Source organism: Mus caroli, unplaced genomic scaffold (assembly GCF_978045245.1).
Source record: "Mus caroli unplaced genomic scaffold, Mus_caroli_1 scaffold_4, whole genome shotgun sequence".
Classification (NCBI taxonomy): Eukaryota; Metazoa; Chordata; class Mammalia; order Rodentia; family Muridae; genus Mus; species Mus caroli.
The window spans coordinates 134,937,674-134,962,904 of record NW_028227259.1 but is presented as its reverse complement, the minus strand read 5'-3'; the positions used below and the strand labels follow the sequence as shown (position 1 = coordinate 134,962,904).

The following is a 25,231-nucleotide window of genomic DNA, read 5'->3' as shown; positions in this document are numbered from 1 at the left end:
AAACTTAGAGGATCCCCGGACAAAAGAGCCATTCCTTAATTTTTAACCCATATGCCAAGTCTGTTTCCAAAAGTTGCCTTCTGGCCTTCCACAGGCTACCAGCCCTAGCTGCCCACTTACCTCCCCCTCAAGCCAAAGACAGGGTTTTATTTCAGGAAAGTCAGAGGGCAGGCCAGCTGGAAGCAGATGGTATGGGTGACACCCTGTGCCCCTGTCATTTGGATGGGCCCAAAGGAGTCATAATGAATTCCTGGGTGACAATGCAGATTATATCATGTAGGTGAGCACTTGGTGACCTGACAGGAACAGCTTGACTTTGAAGAGATGACTGCCCTTGTGACCTTGGATTGGACCATAGAATTCTCTCTGACCTTCCAAAGTCCCTGATATGTTTGCATCTAAATATAACTACCACTATAAAATCTTTTCATTGAATAGGAAAGAAAAAAATATTTTTTTTAATTTTTAATAAAATAAAATGATGTATGCTCAATCATGTAGGGACCACATAGCATATTACATTTCTCATCAGTGACTTTGCTGGCTGATATATTAACTCTCAACTTGACTGGATCTAGAGTGATCCAGCAGGCAAATCTATGGCCACAACTGTGAAGGGTTATCTTGATTAGGTTATTTAAGGTGGGACGAGCCTTAAAAGTGGGCGGCACCATTCCCTAGGCTTAGATTGCCTAAAGAGGCGCATTCATTACTCCCTGCTTCCTATCTGCAGGTGTAATGTGTCTGCCTGCCTCGTATTACTGCTGCCTTGACTTCCTCAACATGGTGGACTATACCCTGGAAAGGTGAACCAGACAAACCCTTTCTCCCTTAAGTTGTTTCAGTCAGAATATTTTATCACAGCTACAGGAAAATTAACTAAGACAGTGATCAAATACCTGGCAGAAATAATTTAGAAGAAAAAAAGGTTAATGTTGGCTTGTAGCTTCAGAGATTTCAGCCCACACTTTTCTTGGTCCCAAATGCTTGGACAAAACATTATGGTGGAAAAAGTAACGGCAGAGGAAAGTTGTTCACATCATAGCTAACTAGGAAGCCCAGCATGGGACTTGAGGTGGCCAGAGAAAATATACTCCCAAGAGCCCAACCCCAGTGACATACTCCCTTCCAGTTATGTCCCTTCGGGTACAATGCCCCCCACATCATAAACTTTTCAGGACTCCCTAAATAGCTCCATCATCTGTCTGGGAACCAGTGTTAAAGTCATGAGACTATGTGACATTCATATTCAAGCCATGTCACACAAGCAGGAAAGAGTGATATAGATATCCACATACTGCAGAGATCTTCCCTGACCTTTGTTCCTCTTTCATCAGATGGAGACTTGGTGGGTGCAGAGAAGTTCAACTCTTTCCCAGAGACTACTTATTTAGTGTTCCAGTTTCACTCCTGTTGCTACGACAAAGACCTTGGCAGAAAAAGCCACCGAGGGAGGAAAGGGTTTGTTTGCCTCACAATTCCAAGTTGCAGGCCAGTGTTATAGGGAAGTCAAGGCAGGAATTTGATACCCAGATGGAGAAAATGCACAGGATCCTTGCTTGCTCATTCTCAGTTAGCTTTCTCCTCTGTTTTATAGCTCAAGACTCGTTGCCTCAGGAATGATGCTTGCCACAGTGGCTGGGTCTTTCCATATCAATTGGCTTAATTAAGACAATTCCCCAACAGACATACCCACAGGCCAACCTGACCTAGACACTCCCACATTAAGGATCTCCTCTCAAGTGGCTGTAGATGTGACAAGCTGATACCTAAAAACTAATCATTAGGGGTTGGAGAGATGGCTCAGCCGTTAAGAATGTGGACTGTTTTTGCAGATGGCTCCATTTTGGTTCCCAGCACCCACGTCAGGGAAGCTAGCCCCCTGTAACTCCAGGCAACCAGATGCCCTCTTCTGGCTTCCATGGGCACTATACTCAAGCACACACACACACACACACACACACACACGAATATACACATCATAATTAGAGATAAAAATAAAACATTAAAAAGCTAACTATGGCACCCAGGTGATGAGTTTTGTTTGATTTCCCTCCTCTGGGCCTGCTGTCAGAATGTCCAGGAAAAATCTGAGAAAAGGGATTTTTGAAAATGTGCCTTGAGAGGCTCGCACAGTCTTGCTGTTCTTTCTTACTTGTCTTCCAGGCTAGGTATGATCTCACCACCAGTGTGATAGAAAAATGGATATGGAATTTCATAGAGAGATTTGGAAGTTGCTCCTGCAAAGGACCTTCAGTGACAAATGACGAAACTAGGGGACTGGGGAAATGGTTTGGTCAGAAAAGAGCACGCGTAAGCATGAAGCATGAAGACCTGAGTTAAGGTCCTCTGAGACCCATGTCAAAGGTCAAGCATGGCAGCACGCATCTATAATCCCAGTGCCAAGGGGAGACACTGAAGGATCCCTGGGGCAGCCATGGGGGCTGAATGGAGGAACTCCAGTTTCAGTAAGAGACTCTGACTCATAAAAATAAGGTGGAGAGTCACATGATGTCAACCTCTGGATTCCCCACACACACTTGTGCATGGACAAATCACCTCCACATGAACACACACACACAAACATACACTCACTCACTAGGGTAAGACATAATCCAGTAGATGAAGGCTCAAGTCTTTAGCCTCATTTGACTCTAGACAAAAGACTTCATTTCACTGAGCTTCAGTTTCTTTCTGTGTAGCCACAGGAGTAAAACCACACCTATCTCAGAGCTGTGATGAGGCTTCAGTTCAACACGTGAGCAGGTGGCCAGCAGCTGGTATGCATGTGGGAAGTCACCATCCATCCCTTTCCTTCTAGGGCTGGCTCCTGGCCATAGCACTCAGCCATAAAGGCAGCAGCTCTATAGCCAGCTGACCCAGCACCATTTTGTGTGTGTGTGTGTGTGTGTGTGTATATATGATATATATATATGATATACATATATATATATATGATAGTTTGACAGCTGTGAATCTTGACTTCTTGGGTGTTTAGAGACAAGAAAGCAAGGGATAGAGACATGGCTCAGCCTTCCTAGCACTACATGGGGCAGCTGACAATTACCTGTAACTTCAGCTCCATGGAATCTAATGGACACTTATGGCCTCTGTGTTATACACATACAGATGGCGTACACATACACACAGAGAGAGACAGACAGAGACAGAGAGACAGAGACAGAGACAGAGAGACTAACCTAGGGATGGAGGTAGGACCCCTGCCTTTAATCCCAGCACTCAGGAGGCAGAAGCAAGCAGTCAAGACCAGCCTGGTCTATGTAGTGTGTATCAGGCCAGCCAGGACTAAATAATGAAACCCTCTGACTATAAACAAATAGTAAGTTAAGACAGACAGACAGTCATAGCACATGACACATTCTTGTAATTCTAGCACTGGGAAGGTGGAGACAAGAGAATTTCTGTGACTCAGGGGCCATCCAGCCTAGGTGAACTAGTGAGTTCCATGTGAATGTAAGAGACCCTCTCAAGAACTGAGGTAGATTCTATTGTAACAACAGCCAAAGTTGTTCCCCTGGCCTTCAAACTTCCACATGCATGTGTGCACACACACCAACACACGCACACCCATACACGTATGAGCCTGTGCATCTATACACAAACACATACATACACACACTTAAAAAATAACATGTTGAGTCTGTAATGTTGGCTGCTCTGGAGGGGAAGGCAGGTGGACCTCAAGTTCAAGGCAACCCTGAACTAGAGTGTGCTTCATGCACGCCCCAGTCTCAAAAAGAAAAGGGACAGGTCAGAGAGATGTCTCAGTGGGGGAAGGTACTTGCCACCAGGGCTGACCACCTACCTGAGTTGCATCCCTGAGTCTCAAGTGGTAGAAGGACAGAACTAACCACCATGAGCTGTCCTCCAACTCTACATGTGCACCATAGCCTATGTGTCACCCACCTACCCCCCACCCATCCCCCACCCATTCACACCCACAAAATAAATAAAGTGAAGTTAAAAAAAAAAGAAAAAAAAAAGGAAAAGGAGGGCGGGAAGAGAGCCCATTGATAAGGTATTTGCCTAGCATGCACAGGAATCCAGGTTCACCCCACCTCAGTACTGCAAAAATAATACAAATAGTTAATTAATTAACCTCCACAGAGTCTCAGCACCGAGCATGGAAAAATCTGCTGATGGCTAACTATGATATTTTAGTGCATTACAACAAATGTTTACCTCTGTTAATTAGAATAGCTGTTTTCTCCTAATATACTGTGTGTGTGTGTTATGAGTATAGGTGCCCTCTGCGTACAGAAAAGGGCATTGCATCCACTGGAGCTGGAGGTACAGGTGGTTATGATCCATCTGATGTGGGTGTTGAGCCTTAAACGTGGATCTGCAAAAACAATATGCGTTCTTAACTACTGAGCCTCTCTAGACCCCAAAACATCTGTTTAAGTCTGGAAGAAGGATAACATCAGTTACCTTCCTAGGAACTCTTGAGTGACTACTGGAAATAAGCTTTTCCCCCTCATGTAGATAATTTTTTTTTCCGTGAACCCTTCCTGAGTTTCTCCTTTGAGTTCAGATGACCTTTGTTCTTTCTGTTAGCCCTCTGATTAGGTTGCTAAAAGGACTCCATCCCTGAGCCCTTTCTGGTCAATGCATCCAAGAAGCCCAGAGCTTATCCTTTCCTGGGGATTCTGTGGAGCAAATGTAATTATCCTGACATATGTAGATGAGGGAACACAGAGGAGTTGCACAGCTTGCCCAAGGTCATTCAATTAGCCAATGAACTTGGTCCAGGTTTCCTGACAGATTCAGGGGGCTCCTTCTACCATCCCTGGGGCAGTCAGCCTCCATCAAGCAAAAGCAAATTGCCACAAAGCCACACAGCCATCCTCCTAGACTCGGAATGACCTCAGGAAGGACAAAAGCCTTACACGATCTTCTTGCACTTGAACTTTGAGCCCTATACCCTGGTGTACGTGCTATAATCCCAGACCTCTAGAGATGGAGGCATGAGGATCTTAAGTTTGAATGAGTAAGTATAGCCTTGGTTACATATAGAAACCCTATCTCAGAGAGAGAGAGAGACAGACAGACAGACAGACAGACAGAGACAGAGACCCATATGAAAGCAAAAGCAAAATCCAAATAACAAAAAGGAGGAGAAGGAAAAGGAGGAGGAGAAGGAAGAGAAAGAAGAGATGAGAAGAAAAGGAGGAAGAAGAAGAAGAGAGAAGAAGAAGAAAAAGGAGAAAGAGAGGGCTAGGATGATGGTTCTGTGCTGGGTTAAAGCATCGACTGTATGAGCATGAGGACCTGAGTGAGCTGTGGTCCCTAGCACTCACATAAAAGCTGGACACAGTAGCACAGATGTAACTCCAGCACCAGGAAAGCAGAGGCACGTGGGTCCTCAGGACTCACTATCAGCCAGTCTCACTGAAACTGTGAGCTCCTGGGGCAGGGAGAGAGTCTGCCTCACAAAATAAGAAAGAGATAGAAGAAGATACCCAACCCTGGCTTCTTGTGTCCACGTGCACATACATGTGAACATACCCCAAACCCTACGAAAGAAAAGTGAAAAGAAGAAGAGAAAGCAAACATAAAGCTGAACTAAGGAAACCATGGAATCTTCCCCAAGCTGACCTGCACACTTAGCCCTGAATGTTTACACTACAGGACAAGGCTGCTTCTTGTCCTGAAGACATCATATTGGAGGCACTCAGGAAGACACCCAGGTTCACCCACCTCCTTCAAACTCTGTCTGGCAGTTTCCCGAGGTCTCGTTCAAACTCTCCTCCTCGTTGATGATAATGTTCTCAATGTCCTTCATTGTTAAGTGATCCCGGAAGGCATGGTACAGGATGTGCTTCAGCTCTTCCAGAGTGACTCTCTGCATGTCGAACTGGGGGAGACAAAGAACAGGAAGAGAGGAGGACTGTGAAAACAGGGGTTCGAACTCAGCTGGGGTGCTGTCAGCATGCCCCAAAGCTCCTTTAGGAAAATGAGTTTCTCAGGCTACCAGATGAGAACTTTGTCACCCTGCTCAGCTCCAAACATATCCGTGGTCTTATTGGGGGTACAGCAAGTGAAACATAGCCTCTGATTCAGGAGCAGAGTTAAAGCCACTTGCTATTGGGTTGACCATCCACTAGCTATCTGTCATCAACCTTCCACATAGTATAGTGCCATACTTTACACAGTACATATGGTTCTAAAATTCCATCATCTTTCGAGAAACCAGTAATACTGTTTCTACTTTGAATAATGCATATGTTTCAAAAAAATTATCATCTACTAAGGAACCAGCCATTCCAATTTTGCTTTGAGTATGTACTTAACACATTTCTACTGTGGTCTGATTGTGGTTCCCCCAAACCTGTGTGTGTGTGTGTGTGCGCGCGCGCTCGCACGTGCATGCGTGTGCATGCACACACACACACACACACACACACACACACACACACACACACATATACACACCATCCCTCCAACAGAGTTGCAAGCCTTGTGCTCAGTGTTGCTGTGTTGAGGTAGAGGAAACTTTTAGGCATGGGACATGAGGTTACAGAGGTTGCTCCATGGTTAAGAATATGTTCTGTTCTTTCAGAGGAACTGATCATTGTTTCCAATATCTATGTTGGGCAGCTCACAATTGCCTGTAACTGTAGGCAAAGGGGATGAGACTCCTGCTTCTGGTCTCTGAGGGCACCTGCAATTGGTGAATGTATATATTCAGGACCCCATATGTATACAGATAATAATAATAATAATTTTATATATATATATATATATATATATGAGACCTGGTAGCTGGTTAGATCACTGAAGGTGTCACTATTGAAGGGAACCTCAGTTCCCAGACAGATCTTAGTTTTCCTGTGTGTGTCTGTGTCTGTGTGTGTATGTGTGTGTGTGTGTCTGTCTGTCTGTGTGTGTATGTATGTGTGTGTGTCTGTCTGTCTGTATGTGTGTGTGTGTGTGTCTGTCTGTCTGTATGTGTATGTGTGTGTGTGTCTGTCTGTCTGTGTGTGTATGTGTGTGTGTGTCTGTCTGTATATGTGTGTGAGTGTGTGTGGTGCACATGCATATATACATGGGTGCACATGCATGAGAAGACTTAGAATCATTCTCCATTGCTTTTCTACCTTACTTATTGAGACAGGATCTCTTAATCAAACTCAGAGCTTGCCAATATGGCTAGTCCTTCTAGCCATGTTGGCAAGCTTCTCTCCCTAGATCTAAATCTCTTGTTCTCCATTCCAAAGTCTGAATTACAGGTGTGTCGCCATGCCAGCAGGGCATTTCCATGGGTTCTGAGGACCTGAACTCTGTTCTTCAGGCTTGTACAGCCAGTGCTTTAACCACTGAGAAATCTTCCCAGCCCCACGAGCCTAATTGTTGTAAGAGCTTAACCTGTGAGTCATTCTCTGACTGCCGGTCTTACCGTATGATCTCTGTTGCATGTGTTCCTGCCATTGTGATGGTTTACACTCTAACCCCTTCATTAGGGCCAAGTGAGAGGCAGCAGCATATTCTTGCCTTTCCAAAACTAGAGCTTCTATCAGTGCCTCCTCTGTAGAAGGGATTTACCAAAATGATGAAAAATGAGCTAATATAGTAGATTCATTATTTTTCTCATTGTTATGACCAAACACGGGGCAAATGATCATAAGGAAGCCTTGGTTTATTTGAACTCACAGTTCTAAATGATACAGACCACCCAGGTGGAGAAGGCATGGTAGTAAGGGCTGGAAGCAGCCGGACACATTGCATCAGGAATCAGAGATGGATGCTGGTGCTCAGCTCACCGTCTCCTTTTTATTCAGCCCAGGACCCCAGCCCATGAGACCTAGGGTGGGTTTACCTCCATCAGCTAACCTAGTCTGTAAAACACCTCACAGACATGCTCCAGAGGTCTCTATCCTGTGTGATCCTAGATCCCATAGAACTGACAGAGAAGGTTAACCATCACACTAAGCGACTAAGTCACGCACTAAGTTGAAACCGCACAACACCAAAAGCAGGTCCTGAACATTTCTCTTCCCTTCCTGTCTTTTCAAAGATTTGAGAAGGAGGAACCTTGTTCTAGGAAATTAAATTGAGTTGCTGAAACTTCTTGGAGAGAAGTGAGATGGTTCTAGTTGAAAGCCCTGTTATGAGTCAGAACAACAGATGGTCATTCGTATACTGGATGTGTTTTCTGCACTACAGTTTAGTGGCTGCTGAGGCTGAATTTGACATAAAGCTGGACACAATGTCCTTTCACACTGGATACATGAGGGGTGCGTTAGCAACCCACGCATGTGCAGGACCGAGGCACAAAGAATGCAGAGGAGAATAATTCTGATGTGAAAATTGGGATCCTGTTCTAGGTTTAACTGTCAACTTGACACGGCCTGGAGTCACCTGAGGAGGGACGCTCCATGAAGGAGTGACCAGATCAGATCAGCCTGTGGACACCTCTCTTGGGGATTGTCTTCATTGTAAATTAATGTGTTGGGGGCGAGGGTGAAACAGACCAGTGTGGGTGATACCATTCCTTGAATAGGTGACCTTGAGGTGTCTAGGAAAACTAGTTGAACACAAACCTGTGAGCAAGCCAGGGGGCAGCACTCCCCTGAGATTTCTGCCTCATTCTTGCTGTGACTTTGCTTAATGACTGAGGGTGACCTAGAAGTGAAAGCCACATCAACCCTCCATTGTCCAAGTGGCTTTCGGTCCGAGTGTTTTATCACAGCAACATGATAAAGCCAGAAGAGATTCTCTGCCATGGTCAGAGATGAATAGTGTTGACATCAAACAGATTTTTTTAGGCAGAAAAAAAAATGAGTCACTACTTCTTGGAAGACCAATCTAAGGCATGGAAAAGCTGCCTGGAAAATAATTATACAACTTCAAGATATTTCTGCCATTCAGAAACTATGTGAAAAGACTGACTAGAGGCTAGGGGAAGGGAACTAAAGATACACATTCCTAGCTCCATTGTTTAGGCTGAGTCTTATAGTCATTAGAATACATTGTGGTGCACTGAGCAGGGGTGTCATAGGTCATTAATCCTAGCACTGGGGAGGCAGAGGCAGAGGCAGAGGCAGAGGCAGAGGCAGAGGCAGAGGCAGAGGCAGAGGCAGAGGCAGAGGCAGAGGCAGAGGCAGAGGCAGAGGCAGAGGCAGAGGCAGAGGCAGAGGCAGAGGCAGAGGCAGGCAGATCTCTGAGTTTGAGGCTAGCCTGGTACAGTGAGTTCCAGTACCACCCACCCTCCCAAAGAATATACTGTAGCTTATAGATGAAATGTTTTTCAGACCCCTAGAGGCAATTAGCTGGATCCTTAGCTGGTGGTACTGTTGAGAAGAGACTGGATCCTGAATGTGCTGACTTTACCAGTGGATTAGTTCATGAAGGCATCCATAGCTGAATGGGCTGTTAGGAGGTAGGTCCTGATCGGTAGACCACTAGGAGTATGTCTATGAAAACCTCAGACTAGATGCTTCTCTCTCTCTCTTTCTCTCTCTCTCTCTCTCTCTCTCTCTCTCTCTCTCTCTCTCTCTCTCTCTCTCTCTCTCTCTCTCTCTTTCTCTCTTTCTCTCTCCCCCACCCCACCCCAATCATGAGGTGAGCAGTTTTCATCTGCCACTCTCTTCTAACTTCACCTCAAGCTCATATAGAAAAACTCAGGGGACCATGGACTGAATCACCTTTGATCCTGAGCTCAGATAGAACCCCCCCCACACACACACACATACAGACACAACAGTACTTCCTGACTATTCTGTCATAGTGATATAATGGTGTCCAACACAGGATACTGACGCCTAAACAAACCCAGCCGAGCGTCATATGTCATCTATATTATCAGGATAGCCATCTCTTAAAGTTTAGGAAGAAATCACTATAAAACAGGAACATGGTGCCAGTAGTTATTTCTCTCATGATGACCCATCAATTCAGCTTCCATACTTGTCTTGAGTTACTCTTAGGATTTAATGCTTCTCATTATTTTTAGCATGTAAATTATGTACAGTAGACCCACATGTTAAGATTTCTCTCAAGACTGACTATAGCATAGTGGCTACGGGCATGATGTGGTCAATTGAGTCCTCACTCAGCTGACACAAAGCCCCGGGTCCTATGTATCTCAGCACTACATAAATCATGGGTGGTGGTCTAAGCCCATAGTATCAGTACTGGGGAGGCAAGGGCAGGAACTCAAGGCAGGCGGTAGAGACAGGAGCATCCCTAGGACTTTCTGGCCAGCTAGCTTAGTCTTCTTAGTGAGCTCTGGGCCAGTGAGAAAACCTGTCTTTAAAAAAGAACCAAGGTGGATGGTGCTCCTGAGGAATAGCAGGAGAGGTGGTCCTTTCACCTACACACACAGAGAGAGAGAGAGAGAGAGAGAGATACAGACAGATACACATAATACACACAGACAGACAGACACATACACACACAATACACAAACATACACAGAGAGAGACACGCACATATGCACACACACACAGAGACAGACACACACACAATACACACATATACACAGAGAGAGAGAGACACACACACACACATACACACACACTCATCCACCAATGCACACACCCATAGCATGCATGCTTGTACGCATGCATACTCTCACACAAGCAAGCTTGTCCATTTGACCCAGCCTAGAGACATGTGAGTCTTCTGAGAGGAAAGGCCTTGACTGGGGAGTGGTCAGACTGGTCTGTAGGCATGTCTGTAGGGGACTGTCTTGATCCTTAGTTGAGGGAAAGCCCGCCTCTTGTGGCTGGCAGCCTTCCCTGGGCTGACATCCCTGGGCTGCCTGTGACGCAGTTAGCACACAATGAGTCTTTCAAAAGGCCAGCAAGCAGCACACACACACACACACACACACACACACACACACACACACACTCCACCCCCAAGTTTCCTGTCTCCAGATGCCAGTCTTAAGCTTCTACCCCGACTTCCCTCAGTGATGAACTATGACCTGGAAGCATATGCTAAAGCAAACCCTCTCCTCCTGTGAGTAAGTTGCTTTTTGCCCCAGTGTTTTTATCCCAGAGACAGAAAGCAAACTAGAATTCATGGGGACAAGGATGAGGGAAAGAGATGCTGAGAATGGACATTCTGAAATCCAGTGACGGAGAAGCTTGGGTACGGCCACTGGCTGGTCAAACACGTGTCTCTCAAAGGCCCATGTGTTGAAGGTAATTGTCTCCTGTCTGTGGTGTTACTGGGGAGTATTAGAATATTTTAAGGAGTAGAGTCTAGAAGGAGGTCCTCTGTTTACTTCAGTAGGATTGCAGTCACAGAAGGGGATTGCAGGACTCAGTCCCTTCCTTTCTCCCTTTTGTTCATGACTATGGGCACGTATTTTGTACCACTACACCGTCTCCACTAGGATCAGCTCATGTTCCCTCAACCACAAAAGTACTAAAAGATATTATGCCATAGACGCCATTGAGGGTGGACCCCACCTCCTGTGTCCATTCTCCTGGTAATACTAAAAAGGTAAACATCAGATTTATTCTTAACGTAGGGTTTAAATTGGCATATTAAGAGGGTGGAGGTATCTGGATTTCATGGAGGTCCAATAGGACAATGTTACTTCCTCCTGGTCAAAAGAATGAGACCCAGGTGCTGGGGATACAGCTCTACTGTTAAGCATAGACACATTGCTCTTATAGAACACTCATGTGAGAAGACTCACATCTGCCTGTAACTCCAGCTCTGGGGGATTTGAGCTCTCTTCTGTCCACTGCTCATACTGCACTCAAGTGCACACACATACAAATACACAGTTAAAAATAAAAATAAACATTAACACCTTAGTTAGGATTTCCATTTCTGTGAAAAGACACCATAACCAAGGCAACTCTCATTAGGGAGAACATTTATTAGGGCTGGCTTACAGGTTCGGAGGTTCTGCCCATTATCACCATAACAGGAAACATGGCAGCATCCAGGCAGGTATGACACTGGAGAAGGAGCTGAGGGTTTCACGTCTTCATCCAAAGGAAGGTAGGAGCAGACTATCTCCCAAGCAGCCGGGAGGAGGATCTCAAAGTCCACCCCCACAGTGACACACTTCCTCCAACAAGGCCACACCTCCTACTAGTGCCACTCCCTGGGCCAAGTGTATTCAAACCACCACAATTAATCTAAAAGAGAATGGTAGTGCCTATCCTTAATCTCAGCACTGTCGAGGTAGAGGCAGGCAAATCTCTGTGAATTCAAGGCCAGCCTGGACTACAGAGCTAGTTCCAGGACAGTCAGCACTACACCAAAAGAACCCTGTCTCAAATAAAATAAAATAAAATAAAAATAAAGAATAAAATCTACCTCTGGCCCTGAGTGGAGACTTTATATTGAAGCTATCCAAATTATTATGTGCTATTGTCTCCTCTCTTAAGAGTCAGTCCAGCTTTCCGTGTCAATCACTTGGCCAGGAGTCCATCCCTAAGGAAAACTGATTCACCTGAAGTCATGCTTAGAAGAATAATTATCCACTTAGCGAGACTTAGCATCCCAGAGTCCCTCCTCTGCTCTTAGAGCATCTTGTAGCTCTGTGGACTGCCCACAGCCCCCCTTTTTTCTTTGGAGATATTATCATCATCATTGTGTGTGTGCATGTGTGTGTATGTGTGTGTGTGTGTGTGTGTGTGTACTACATGCTATGTTGGTATCTACAGGGGTCAGAAAAGGGCAGTTAAGAGCAAGTGCCAAGCCATCTCTCCAGCCCTGCTCTTGGCTTCTTCTCTCTTCTTCTTTCAGATAAAAGCCAGAGCCTGCTCCTGCTTTCCCATGTGCTCTCAGCTCTCATGCCTTCTCTCTGACTTAGAGAGAGGTGACAAGTTAAATTTTGGGTGTGGTCCCTCAGCTCCCGGAGTGACAATCTCAACATAACAACTAGGGGATGGAGCGTAGACATGACAGGTTAATGATATGGATTTGGAAGTCATTTGTGTTAGGTTGACAGGAAAAGGCACCTGAAGGGTGACAACCCCAGAGAAGAGCACGTGGATCATGAAAATACTCAGAAAAGTATGAAGAGGCCACAGAGGCCAGCACGTGAGCAGCCTCCCCGCAGCACATTCGGGACATGTCTTTGATCAACATAAAGCAAGCGTTTCTTGGAATTTCTGATGCTTCTGTTAAAAGTCTACTATGACACTGGCACAGACATGCTTATTTTCTCTCTGTGGGATTATGTAACAGCCAAGCTAGCCTGCTTGGCGAGTTCCAGGCAGTAACCAAAACGTAGATGGATCCCGAAGAATGACACCTGGCTTTGTCCCCTTTTGATTTCTAACCTTCCTGTGTTGTTCTGCAGGCATGGATCCAGAAAGGAGAACAGAGTCAGTGTGAAAATGACTAGGATTTGGGTGTGAATGCAGCCCAGCTATTGGAGTGCTTGCCGAGTGTGTATGGAGTCTCTGGTTCTGCCCCGAGTACCACCCAAACCAGGTTTCCTGGGACTGACCTGTAATCTCAGCCCCTGGGATGGTGAGAGGTTAAAGGTCATCCTTGGTCACAGTCTGGGCTCCACGGAACCTACCATCCTGAAGACCCAGGGTTCAGATTGTTCCAGCTGGATTTAATCTGAAACCTAGCTTCCACAGGACCAGAAAGTCTTATACAAAATGCCAAGGGAGAGACGCAGTTAAAAGCCCTATCCAGCCGTGATACCTATGAAATCACAGCGATGACCAGCGTCACAATCTAGCCATGAAGGTGCAAGGTGGTAACCAACAGCTGCCTGAGTGGACTTAGGGCCCATTCAACAGGAGGGGAACCATGCCTGATACTAGTAACCTAGTCAACTACCCAGAGCAAATGAGCTCATGGCTCTTAGGAGAGAATCCACTCCTGCCACTTTGCTAGACTAGTGTAATTCCTAAGTACATTCTAAATCTTACCCTTATACCCACAGAAAAGTGTAGCTCCCGCCCTCATTAAAGAGGCATCTTTACAGAAAATGGAGACCATCACAGAAAACCACAACTGGGAACACTGCAGGATCAATGGGTTATGGGGGTCGTAGTCTCAATGGATAGATCTGTAGCACAGTTCCTGCATCTATGGCTCAAGGAGCCTCTTGGGAGAGGAGAGTGAAAGACATTAAGAGCCAGAACATAAGGAAGCCTGCTGTATGTCTTTCTGTTTGCATAACAAGACCTAAACAATCACACTATCAAAGGACATGCTTATGTGGGGGTGGGGGTAGGGGTGAGGGGGTGGTTCCTCATGGGGTCTCACCTAAACAAAGAACTGCAGGCAAGCAGTAGCTGCCCAGAGAGGAAAAATTAACATTTCCCAGGGAGAAGCCTCCTGATTGATTATATAATACAGAATGGTCAGTTCTGAAACCAAATGCACACAAATGACAAAAATTGACCCAGCAGTTGGAGGAGTGTGTGTGTGTGTGTGTGTGTGTGTGTGTGTGTGTGAGATGCATAAGTAACAATAATAAAGAAACGGGCTATCAATCTGACAACATGATGGGATGAAGCTGGGGGAAACAGGAGGAGCTAGAGGAAGAAAGCAGGGAGGTGATATAATTATATTTTAATTTAAAATATAAACTAAATCCATTAAAAATTAGATTTACAGTCTCTGCTTCCCAGTAGTGAAAATGCATTCCATTCCATTCATTATTATATGTATGCTTGGATCTATTTTGATATTTCATTTCCTGCTTTCCAGATTTTTTTCAGTTCTTAAATTTGCTTTTTTTTTTTTCCCTTCTCAGAGACTTAACTGGAACGTTTCTTAAGATCAAATTCAGAAAAATGGAACTTGCTTCCTTCTCCTCCCTGGGTGAGATAAGAAGTTACACACACTTACTTCCAGACTTCTTCCCTAGCATGCTTCAGTCACTGGCTTTAACACCAGAGATATTACGGCACATTTATTACATTCCTGGTAGCTGAACACAGTGGTGTATGCCTTTAGTGCCAGGACACAGGAGGCTGCGGCCAAGGCAGGAGAATCTTTGTGCGTTTGAGGCCAGCCTGGTCTACATAGCAAATTCCAGGACAGCCAGGACTACACAGTGCCACCCTGTCTCAAAACAACACGCCCCACCCTATCACATACCCCTTGTATCTTTTTTGCAGAAAAATACTGATTCTGCACTGGATTTAGTGACACAGTTTGTAACCACGGGCTGCTACTCAGGATATTAAGTGACTTCCGTTCCTCACTTCTACTTGTCTGGGAGCATCCACCTCTGGGTACATGACTGTCAAGACTTCGTCTGCTAGAAAAACATTGAAAACAGCTAACTAACTCGAAGCATTTGTGAATGTTCCCTTTTCTGAGAGACCTTAACATTATCTTAAATTTTTATTTATTTATAGTGAGTGAGTTAGTTAGTGTGTTTGTGTGCGTGCAAATGCGTGTGCCAGGGGGACACACAGGCAGAGATCCCAGGACAACCTGGAGAAGTTGATTTTTTTTTTTTTTCCTTTCTAGCATACGAGTCCTGGAGATATAACTCAGGACGCTGGGATTGTTAGCATGTGCGTTTCTCTCTGAGCCACTTTGTTAGCCCAAGGCATTATATTTTCCACAATACCTTAAAAAATAATGTTTTGTAAAACTATATGGGCATATCTGCATGCTGTCTGTGTACCATGTGCATGTAATACCCGAGAAGGCCAGAAGAGGGCGACAGATTCCCTGGGACTGGATTTACAAACAGCTATGAGCCATCATGTACGTTCTGGGAGTCAAACCTGGGTCCTTCAGAAGAGCAACTGGTGCGCTTAACCTCTGAGCCATCTCTCCAGCTCCTACCATGCCTTCCCACCTCCATTCTCCTATGATAGACACCCTGGTTTGATATGACATCATAAAATTGCACAGATGCCCCTATGTTGATACCTGAGCTGAGGGTGTGGGTATAGCTCAGTGAGTAAAGTGCACACACTCCTGCACAAGGGTACACACTCAGAGAAAGCTAAGCAGAGCTTTCTGGCTCCTTCTGTTTGGGGTTGGGTGAGTGACCTAAGTTTTCTTCTTTCAATAGCCTTTATCCGTTCTCCAACACCAATAGGACTTTTTCTCTACCCTGGAGATTATGCACACGCATGCACGCACACACACAGACACACACAGTTTCTGTGCCATATTTAGACATATGTTTCTGCAATAATCTTGGCTCCAGCTTAGCCAGGGTTTTTTTATTTTTATACCAACATTGTGTTCTGCCTCCTGGGTGCTTCTTGCAACCATTTGACAACTCCTCCTTTGTTCTAGTTCGATTTTTCCTCTGGAACACAAATTACTCCTAATTAGCTGTCTATCCTGTTCTTCCATATATTTCATCTCTTCCCAAATAATTTTCATGTTTGAGTTCTGGGCTGTATTCTCCTTCCTTCCTTCCTCCCTCCCTTTCTTTCTTCCTCCTTTCTTCTTTCTTTCTTTCTTTCTTTCTTTCTTTCTTTCTTTCTTTCTTTCTTTCTTTCTTTCCTTCTTTCTTTCTATCTTACCATGAAAAGATCATTCTGCTCCTTTTAACTTTCTTTTATCCATGCCTCTGTGTGTGCACACATGTGTGCATGTGCATGTGTACTTGTGTGTGTGCGTGCGTGCACACATGAGTTCAGGTACCCCCAGAAGAGGGTATTGGATCCCTTGGTGCTGAGTTATAGGTGGTTGTGCACCACCCAATATGTATGCTAGCAGTGAGTGGCCTTTACCACGGAGGCATCTCGGAGGCATCTCGAGTCCCTCATTCTGCCTCTGATTGGCTGAGTCAAGACCAATTCTTTTTGCTTTTATTTTGGTTCTGTAATTTTAGTCTGTTTCTTTTTTGACCCAAAGTGTCATGAGTTACTCTCTTGTTTTTATGTTTTTCTTTCATATAATTACCTGGAGGATGCCTCTCTCTCTCTCTCTCTCTCTCTCTCTCTCTCTCTCTCTCTCTCTCTCTCTCTCTGTGTGTGTGTGTGTGTGTAGGTGCACATACCCACAGGTCAGAGAAGGACATCTCTTGTCATGGTCTATCATTTTCTACCTTATTCTCTCAAGGCAGGGCCTCTGTCCTTTCCCCCTGTTAAATCTTAAACAGCTTCCTGACCATCCTCTTTTCAGATTAAAGTGTAAAAAGAGTCAGAGGGTGCTTTCTACTATTTTTCCTTGATTCGATTTTATAACTTTTTAATTAGTATAGCTTGAACATTTTATTTACTTATTGACTATTTTTGCCTGCATATATGTCTATGGACCTCACGAATGCAGTGCCCAAATATGCCAGAGGGGGGCGCTGGATCCCTTAGGACTGGAGCTACAGATAGCTATAAACTTAAGCTGTAAGCTGTTACTAGGGTGAGGGGAAATAAACCTGAATCCTCTGGAATAGCAGCCAGTGCTCTGGACCATCTCTCCAACTCTCTTAATTTAATTTTCAAAGGCAAGTAACTCTTATTCTCTGGGATATAAGAGAGATGGGTTTCTGTGTGTGTGTGCGCGCACGTGTGCGTGTGCGTGTGCGTGTGCGTGTGTGTGTGTGTGTGTGTGTGTGTGCCTCTGTGCATTCATGTCTGTGGAGACCAGAGGCCAACCTTGGGCATCATTCCTCAACTGTCACTCACCTTTCTCTTTAAGACAGGATCTCTCACCAGCCTGGGACTTGCCAAATAGGCTAGGCTGCTGGCCAGCTAGCTCCAGATATCTTCCTATCTCCAATCCCAATCTCTTGTTAAGTATGCACCACTATGCCCGGTATCCATGGCACTGGAGACTGAACCCAGGGTTTGTATGTGCTAGGCAAGTCTTACCAACGGATCTACAGTCTCAGCACTAGGTGATTTGAGAATAGATCTTGCTCTGCAGTGTAGGCTGGCCTGGAAATCACTCTCCAAGTCCAGACTGGCTTCAAGCTCTTGTTACTTCTCTTTCCTCGGTCTCTCTCATGAAGGATCACAGGTTCAAGCACTGTGTCTAGCTTGCAGGTTAATTTTGTTTATTTCTGTGTCAGACTCTGCCAGTTGACAAAGAGCCCTTGGAAAAGATGCACCACCTCTAATTCAGTGGCTAGACCCGGAGCATGTGGATGCATTACAATGCATGCTTGCTGAATGGATAAGTGGCAGCCCTCCATTTCTTCTCCCTCCCTTTCCTACCTATACTCCCTCCCCCCACTCCTGTCATCAGGAGGCCAGGAAAAAGCATCTTCTGCAAGGAGACTTCCAGTGGAGACTCACAGTGAAGAAGAGAAATTGAACTTGTGTTCCCGCTGTGATAGGAGCCTCAGGGGGCCCTGGCTGCAGTGAAATTCTGAATTCTCAACAAGATGAAAGCCAGGCCACTAAAAGGACAAAGCCTGAGGCACACCACAGGCCTTGACCCCGTGAGGTCTTCCCCCTCCCTGACTCCCACTGAGACTAGCACTGTAGGGGACCACATCTTCCCTGACCAGATTTTAGGTTAATCCTCCTCTCTTCCAACTTTCACAGGTGTGGAATTCATTTCATGGTGCCATTTAATTTACCTTGAGGGAGTTGAGGAAAGGGGTCACATAAATTCTGGAATATTCTATATTCTTGTTCATCCCTGTGCCTAGTTAAAAGGGTGTCATTCTCATGTTCTACAGTACTCTCCTTCTATTGGAACACTTCCTCCAGGAAGCGGTGCTCATGGGACTCAGGACTAAAGCAAACTTCCCATACTTAGGGAACCTGGAACTCTCCAGATGCTGGAGATCACGAGGTGCTAGGAAGCAGCTCACCAAGGTTACAGATGCAGGGAAGGATGCTGGGCAAGGAGACTCTGACCATCACAGCTGCCTAGAGGAGACTCTCTGGCCTGGCCAGCTGCCTACAAATCCTGCAGAGAGCTCTCATGTGTTGTCACCCAGGCTGAGATGGGCTTTTGGTGATAGAGCAGCTTTTGAGTTAAACATGGTCCTGTAAGTCACACCTCACACATACTCCTAAATGACCCCAACGAGTCCCAGTGAACTCATTAAGTTCACCAAGTTAGACTTTGGTGGCATCTTTGGTCTGTCATAGACCCCCTAGCAGGCATGAGAAGACTTTATCTGTTCATGTGTCCCTATGGAAAGTCTCACCCACCCCATCAACCTCCCAAGAGAAAGGGCTGCCTAGAAGATCAATAAAACAGACCATCTTCACTTGCAAGTAGAGCTTTTCCTAATGTGCAGTAGTGACCTGTAGTCTAGTGTACTTAAAGGACCTAGAGCAGCCAAGTCTTACCTGCATGGCTGAGCTATCTCATAGGTTTACCCCAGCATGTGTGTGTGTGTGTGTGTGTGTGTGTGTGTGTATATATATATATATATATATATATTCAACTATCCCATCCCTGTAATTTCATTCTGCAGTCTTCTGTTTATCCTTGGACACACACCATCAGCAGTGTAGACACCTCTCCTACAAGTCCATCAGCACTGCTAATGGTACTGTTCAGCCACAGCACCAGAAACTCCATAGTACTTATAAACTTCCCTGCCTCCAGGGTTTTCTCAACATGCATTTTTAGACAAGGAGCCCGAAGTGAAAGAATATTGTGACGGAAGCAACTTAAGGGAGGAAGGGTTTGTTTAAACTCACTCTTCAATGGCACAGCCCATCATGGAAGGGAAAGGAGCAAGATCTGGAGGTCGCATTGTATTTATACTCAGCAAAGGGAGAGCAGATGTGAGGTTGGGCTATAAAACATCAAGGCCCACCCCCAGGGACTCATTTCCTCTAGCAAAGTGCCACCTTCTAAAGGTTGAGCAGCTTTAAAAATAAAATAGCGACACCTGCTGGGGACCAAGTGTTAGAACATGTAAGTCTATGGGGGACGATTGAAATTTCAGCTACAAGGCTCCTATACTGCCAAGAACAATGAGACAGGTTCATACGAATCCTCAAGCCAAACTGTTTAGTCAGATGAATGGGGTAAAGGAATTGAAGGTTGGTCCTGAGAATATTTAGGGTTGGTGGATGGGGCTATCTGGACTCAGGTGTGTCTGTGGTGTTTAATACTGTCAACTTGATGGGCTGTAGAATCACCTAGAAGACACACCTAGAGACACTTAACTGAGGAGGGAAGATCCACCCTGAATGTGGGCAGCCCCATCCTATAGGACAGGGTCACAGACTGAACGGAAAGGAGACAGTGAACTGAGTTCCAGCATCCATCTCTCTCTGCTTCTTGCCCGAGGATGCAACGTGACCAGCTGCCATGCCTTCCCTACCGCCCTTGAACCGTGACCCACAATGAATTCCTCCTTCCTTCGGCTGCTTCTGTCAGCTTTTTGGCTACAGCAATGAGAGAAGACGCTAATATAGCATCTTCATCAGGTACATGAGAAAACAAGAACAAAAGGACGGGGTATGCTGTAGTCTTTGACCCTGATGGGTATCAGTTGAGATGAGCTGAATTGGATTCAATGTATGGCTCAGACTCTGCCAAGCCTCCTCAGCCCCATCCCCGGAAGACCCACCTCCCAGAAGGCCAGAACAGCTCTGGGAAAGATGAAAACTCTTAATTAGACCCAAACTAAGATTGAGCACCCACTGTCTACCACAATCTGGAAGAAAATTTCCACTGGCAGCAAAGCCCAAGGAGCAGACACATAACTCTGAGCCTGAAGCTAACATTGATGCTTAGCTCTCAAGACACCATTTGAGGCAAAACAAGGAGGAGGCCCCTCTGGTCTCAGCAGCGTGCTGGTAGAACCACCCAGGGTAGACTCCTGCATGGGTTTAGTCTGAGCCAGTGGCAAGGCTTCCATTCCTCTTCTGATACACCATAGAGCCTGACAGGGACATGGTAGTGGTTGCCCTGTCTGCCTGACCCCTGAGGAAGTTGAGGGTGAGTTGGTATCTCCCATCTTTACTTGTATCTGCCTTCCTGAAGCCCCACCTCCATTCCCAGTGCCTGTGTGTGTGTGCGTGTGTGTGTGTGTGTGTGTGTGTGTGTGTATGTATGTATGTATGTTCAGATTTCTTTGTGGGAGTGTGGGAGGGGGTGCATATGCACACATGTGTGCCTGCATGTGGAGATCAGAGGTCAACCTCAGGTGACTCCTTTAGTCATTGTCTACCTTGTTCTTTTGCTTTCACTTGGGGCCTCTCATTGAACCTGGAGCTCACTGGTTTGGCTAGAGAGGCTAGAGAGTAAGTCTCTGGGGTCTTTTTTGTCTTCTCAGTCCTCCGCAGCCATGGGGTTAGAAACAAACAGCACCCTGCCAGGTCCTAAAGTGTCTAAGAGTGACGAAAGGAAACCGAGAGCAAGCAAGAAACTAAGCAAGCAGAAAGCTCAAATACACTGGTTTTCCTCTGCTCTTGACTGTGGACTGGATATGGCTGGCTGCCCCAGTGCCTGCCTCAACTTAACCCAAACAAGGACTGGTACTTGGAAGGGTAAGCTATTAACCCTCTCCTCCCTCAAGGAACATTCTCTTGGGGTATTTTGATCACAGCAATAGAATGAAACTGGACCAAAGAGAGAGCTAGCCATGATGGGACATGCATATAATCCTGACACTTTGGCCACTGAGGCAGGGGGACTACCATAAGTCTAAAGCTGGCGTAGGTTACATAGCGAGGTGCAGGCTAACCCAGTCAATGTATTAATACCATGTTTCAAATTTTGATTAATGAAAACCTATGAGAAGACCTACATTGGGAATATGCAAATACCAGACCACTGGATTGATATATAAGAGACTTGTGGGTGTGTCTGTAGGGGCCTGTCTTGATTGTGGGCGTGTCCATAGGGGCTGTCTTGATTGTGGGCGTGTCTGTTGGGGGGGCTGTCTTGATTGTGGGCATGTCCATAGGGGTCTGTCTTGATTGTGGGCGTGTCTTAGGAGGCTGTCTTGATTGTGGGCGTGTCCATAGGGGCTGTCTTGATTGTGGGCGTGTCCATAGGGGCTGTCTTGATTGTGGGCGTGTCTGTTGGGGGCTGTCTTGATTGTGGGCGTGTCCATAGGGGCTGTCTTGATTGTGGGCGTGTCCATAGGGGTCTGTCTTGATTGTGGGCGTGTCTTAGGAGGCTGTCTTGATTGTGGGCGTGTCTGTTGGGGGCTGTCTTGATTGTGGGCGTGTCCATAGGGGCTGTCTTGATTGTGGGCGTGTCTGTAGGAGGCTGTCTTGATTGTGGGCGTGTCTGTTGGGGGCTGTCTAGATTGTGGGCGTGTCTGTAGGAGGCTGTCTTGATTGTTGATTTGAGAAGAGCCAGCCTGAAAGTGCGCAGCCTGCTTTTGGGTTTAGGTTTTGAACTGTGCGAGGGTAGACAGTGCCGAGTGAGCATACGGCACTCATGCAGTCATTGCTCTTTGCTCCTGACCACGGCTGTGAGGTGACCAGCTTTCTCGGGTTCTGAACTGAAATGAACCTTTCATCTTTAAGCTGCCTTTTCTTGGCAACGTCTCATTCTGAAGCTTGGGTCAGCTTGAAGGTCACCACGTTGCCCTGGTAGTTTGCCACTATGTTGCTCAAGTAGACCTAGAATCCAGTATGTCACCCATGCTGACCACGGATTTATAATCCTCTTGCCACAACTTCTTAAGTGCTAGGATTATAGCCGGGCACCACCATGCCTGCCCCTCCCCACCAAAAAACCCACCACCAACAACAGAAAGAAGGGGCACGCTGGGCAGTGGCGGCACAGGCCTTTAATCTCAGCACTTGGGAGGCAGAGGCAGGCGGATTTCTGAGTTCGAGACCAGCCTGGTCTACAGAGTGAGTTCCAGGACAGTCAGGGCTACACAGAGAAACCCTGTCTCAAAAAAACCAAACCAAACAAACAATCAAACAAACAAAAAAAGAGGGGGGGCACAGTTTTCTATAGTTTGCAGATTTTTGGGACTCTGTTTTTTGTTGTTGTTGAATTGTTGAAAACACATTCAATTTGTTGAATGGAATGTGAAAAGTTACAGGGAATCCAAACCACCTGGTTAGCAGTCTCAGGGTAATAAATAAGTAAGTAAATAAATAAACAAAACCCCTCACCCATCTACACACAGAGAGTGCTTGCAGAACATGACTTATGTGTGTGGTATATTAACATCTACTCATACGTAAATGCATTTGGGGTTATGGTACCATTTTGGTTATATTTGTTTTACTCTGTGGTTATAAAATGTCTCTGGTTATAGGTTTCTGTTTTCAGTGATGTCCCGAGGATTATGGAAGTTATTAACACAGAGCTCATTTATGACATCGAACCAGTTGACGGAGGCTAGAAGGATAGGTCAAGGAGATAAGGACACTTGCTGCACTTGCAGAGAAACCAAGTTTGCCTCTCAGTATCTGTATCAGGAAGCTCGCAATAATTTACAATTCCAAGGACAGCATTTGACACCCTCTTTTGGCCTCTGCGGGCATTGGGCTCTCTCTCTCTCTCTCTCTCTCTCTCTCTCTCTCTCTCTCACACACACACACACACACACACACACATACACACACACACGCACACACACAGAATCATAATTAAAAAACAAAAACAATAACACTTATATGAACTCCCAGCTGATATCCTGGTCCACATCTAGAGTCCTTTCATGAGCCCTCAGTGGACAAAGCTTGGTAGTTTCTGAAAACAAGGTACACTCCCTCAACCCTCAGCTTCCCCATGCAGATACATTCAGGTGGGGTCAACATCTGAGCAGGGGGCTGCTGGGGTGGGCAAGGGACTAATAGACTCAGTTAATAGGGTTTCCCTATTAACTACTTGGTCATCCCCTAGCAGGTCATTTCGTCGCTTAGATCCTGGAACTCTATCCACTTAATAGACAGTCATAATAATAATTAAAAAAAAAAAAAAAGGGACCGGGGAGATGGCTCACTGGTAAAGTGATTGCTCCACAAATGTGAGGGGCTGACTTTGGGTTCCCAGAATCCACATAAAAGTAGAATGAGCCAGATGTGATGGTGCACATCTGTAACCACAGCAATCCTCTATAGCAGTGGTTCTCAACCTGCCTAATGCTGCAACCCTTTTACAGTTCCCAATGTTGTGGTGACCCCTAACCATACAAGTATTTCATTGCTGCTTTATAACTATAATTTTGCTACTGTTATCAAAATGTAAATATCTGATATGCAGGATATCTGATAGGGGACCCCAAGAGGGTTGCAACTCACAGGTTGAGAACCACTCCTTTAGAGAGATCCGAGGGAAAGATAGAATCCCAAGGACACATGCAGAGGCAAACAAGAGACCCTGTCTCACACAAGGTATAAAGAGAGGTCACTCTCTGACCTTCACACACGTCATGACACAAGCATGCTAGCACTCACACACACAGGAACATGATGCACACACACACACCTAGTTCTCATGTATACATACAAAGACACACACACCTGCTTCTCATACACACACACACACACACACGCGCATACACACATGCATGTACATATATGATAAAGAAAAGAGAATACAAATAGAAATGAGAAGATACTAGTCGTGAGAATGGCTCCTTTCCAGTCTTATAGACTTGGTAAGGATCAGATGCAATCAGAGGTGTTCAATGCCATAAAAATACAAAGTAGTTCAAATAAAATATGCAACTGTGATAGACTTGCTAATGGCAGGAGAGTCAGGTTCATCTCTTTTAAAATATGTTTTAAATTTCAGGTTTATTTTATTTTTATGTGAATGCACACTTCCCTGAATATATGTATGTGCATCCCATGTATGCGGGTATTCGCAGAGGCCAGAAGAGGACACTGGAACCCTAGGAACTGGAGTTACAGATGGCTGTAAATCACCACCTCAGTGCTGGAAACCAAACATAGGTTCTCTGCCAGAACAGCAAGTGCTCATAATCACTGAGCCATCTCTCCAGTCCAAAGGAAAACTAACCTTTATTTATGTGTATGTGTGTGTGCCTGCATGAGTTTACGTGCAGCATGCATTTGTTCATCCAGGCTGGAAAAGGGTGTCGGATCACCTTGCACTAGAGCTAAAGGAGGCTGTCAGCTACCTGACATGGGTCCCGGGAACCAAACTCAGGTCCCTAAAAGAGGAGTAAGTGGTCTTAACTGCTGAAGCATCTCTCTTGCCCATTTTCTCCTTATCTGTGTCCATTTCTTCTCCCGGATGAAGAGGTGATTCAACAGAGAATTCTCTCCGAGAGCCGTGAAATTTAAGCTCTTCAGAGTGAAAACAGACCTGCTTTCTCCTCCTTAAAAGAATGTCATTCATGCTTTGAAACTTTCCTTGACAGCTTCTGTCTGGCACTCCACACAGCAGCTGGATGGATGGCCTCCGTGTTACTTGCCTCCTTCAGTAC

The 25,231-nt window shown here is 45.6% G+C and overlaps 1 protein-coding gene across 6 annotated transcripts in view; it reads right to left on the bottom strand.

The window, feature by feature from the left end:
* Window positions 1-25,231, bottom strand: part of Caln1 (calneuron 1) — a 477,612-nt gene that overhangs the window by 18,079 nt on the left and 434,302 nt on the right. For all 6 annotated transcript variants that reach the window (XM_029477873.2, XM_021163075.3, XM_029477872.2 and 3 more), the window contains one exon: window positions 5,722-5,878. In XM_029477873.2, the coding sequence (XP_029333733.2) occupies window positions 5,722-5,878 (157 nt within the window). The remainder of the gene's footprint in view (window positions 1-5,721; window positions 5,879-25,231) is intronic.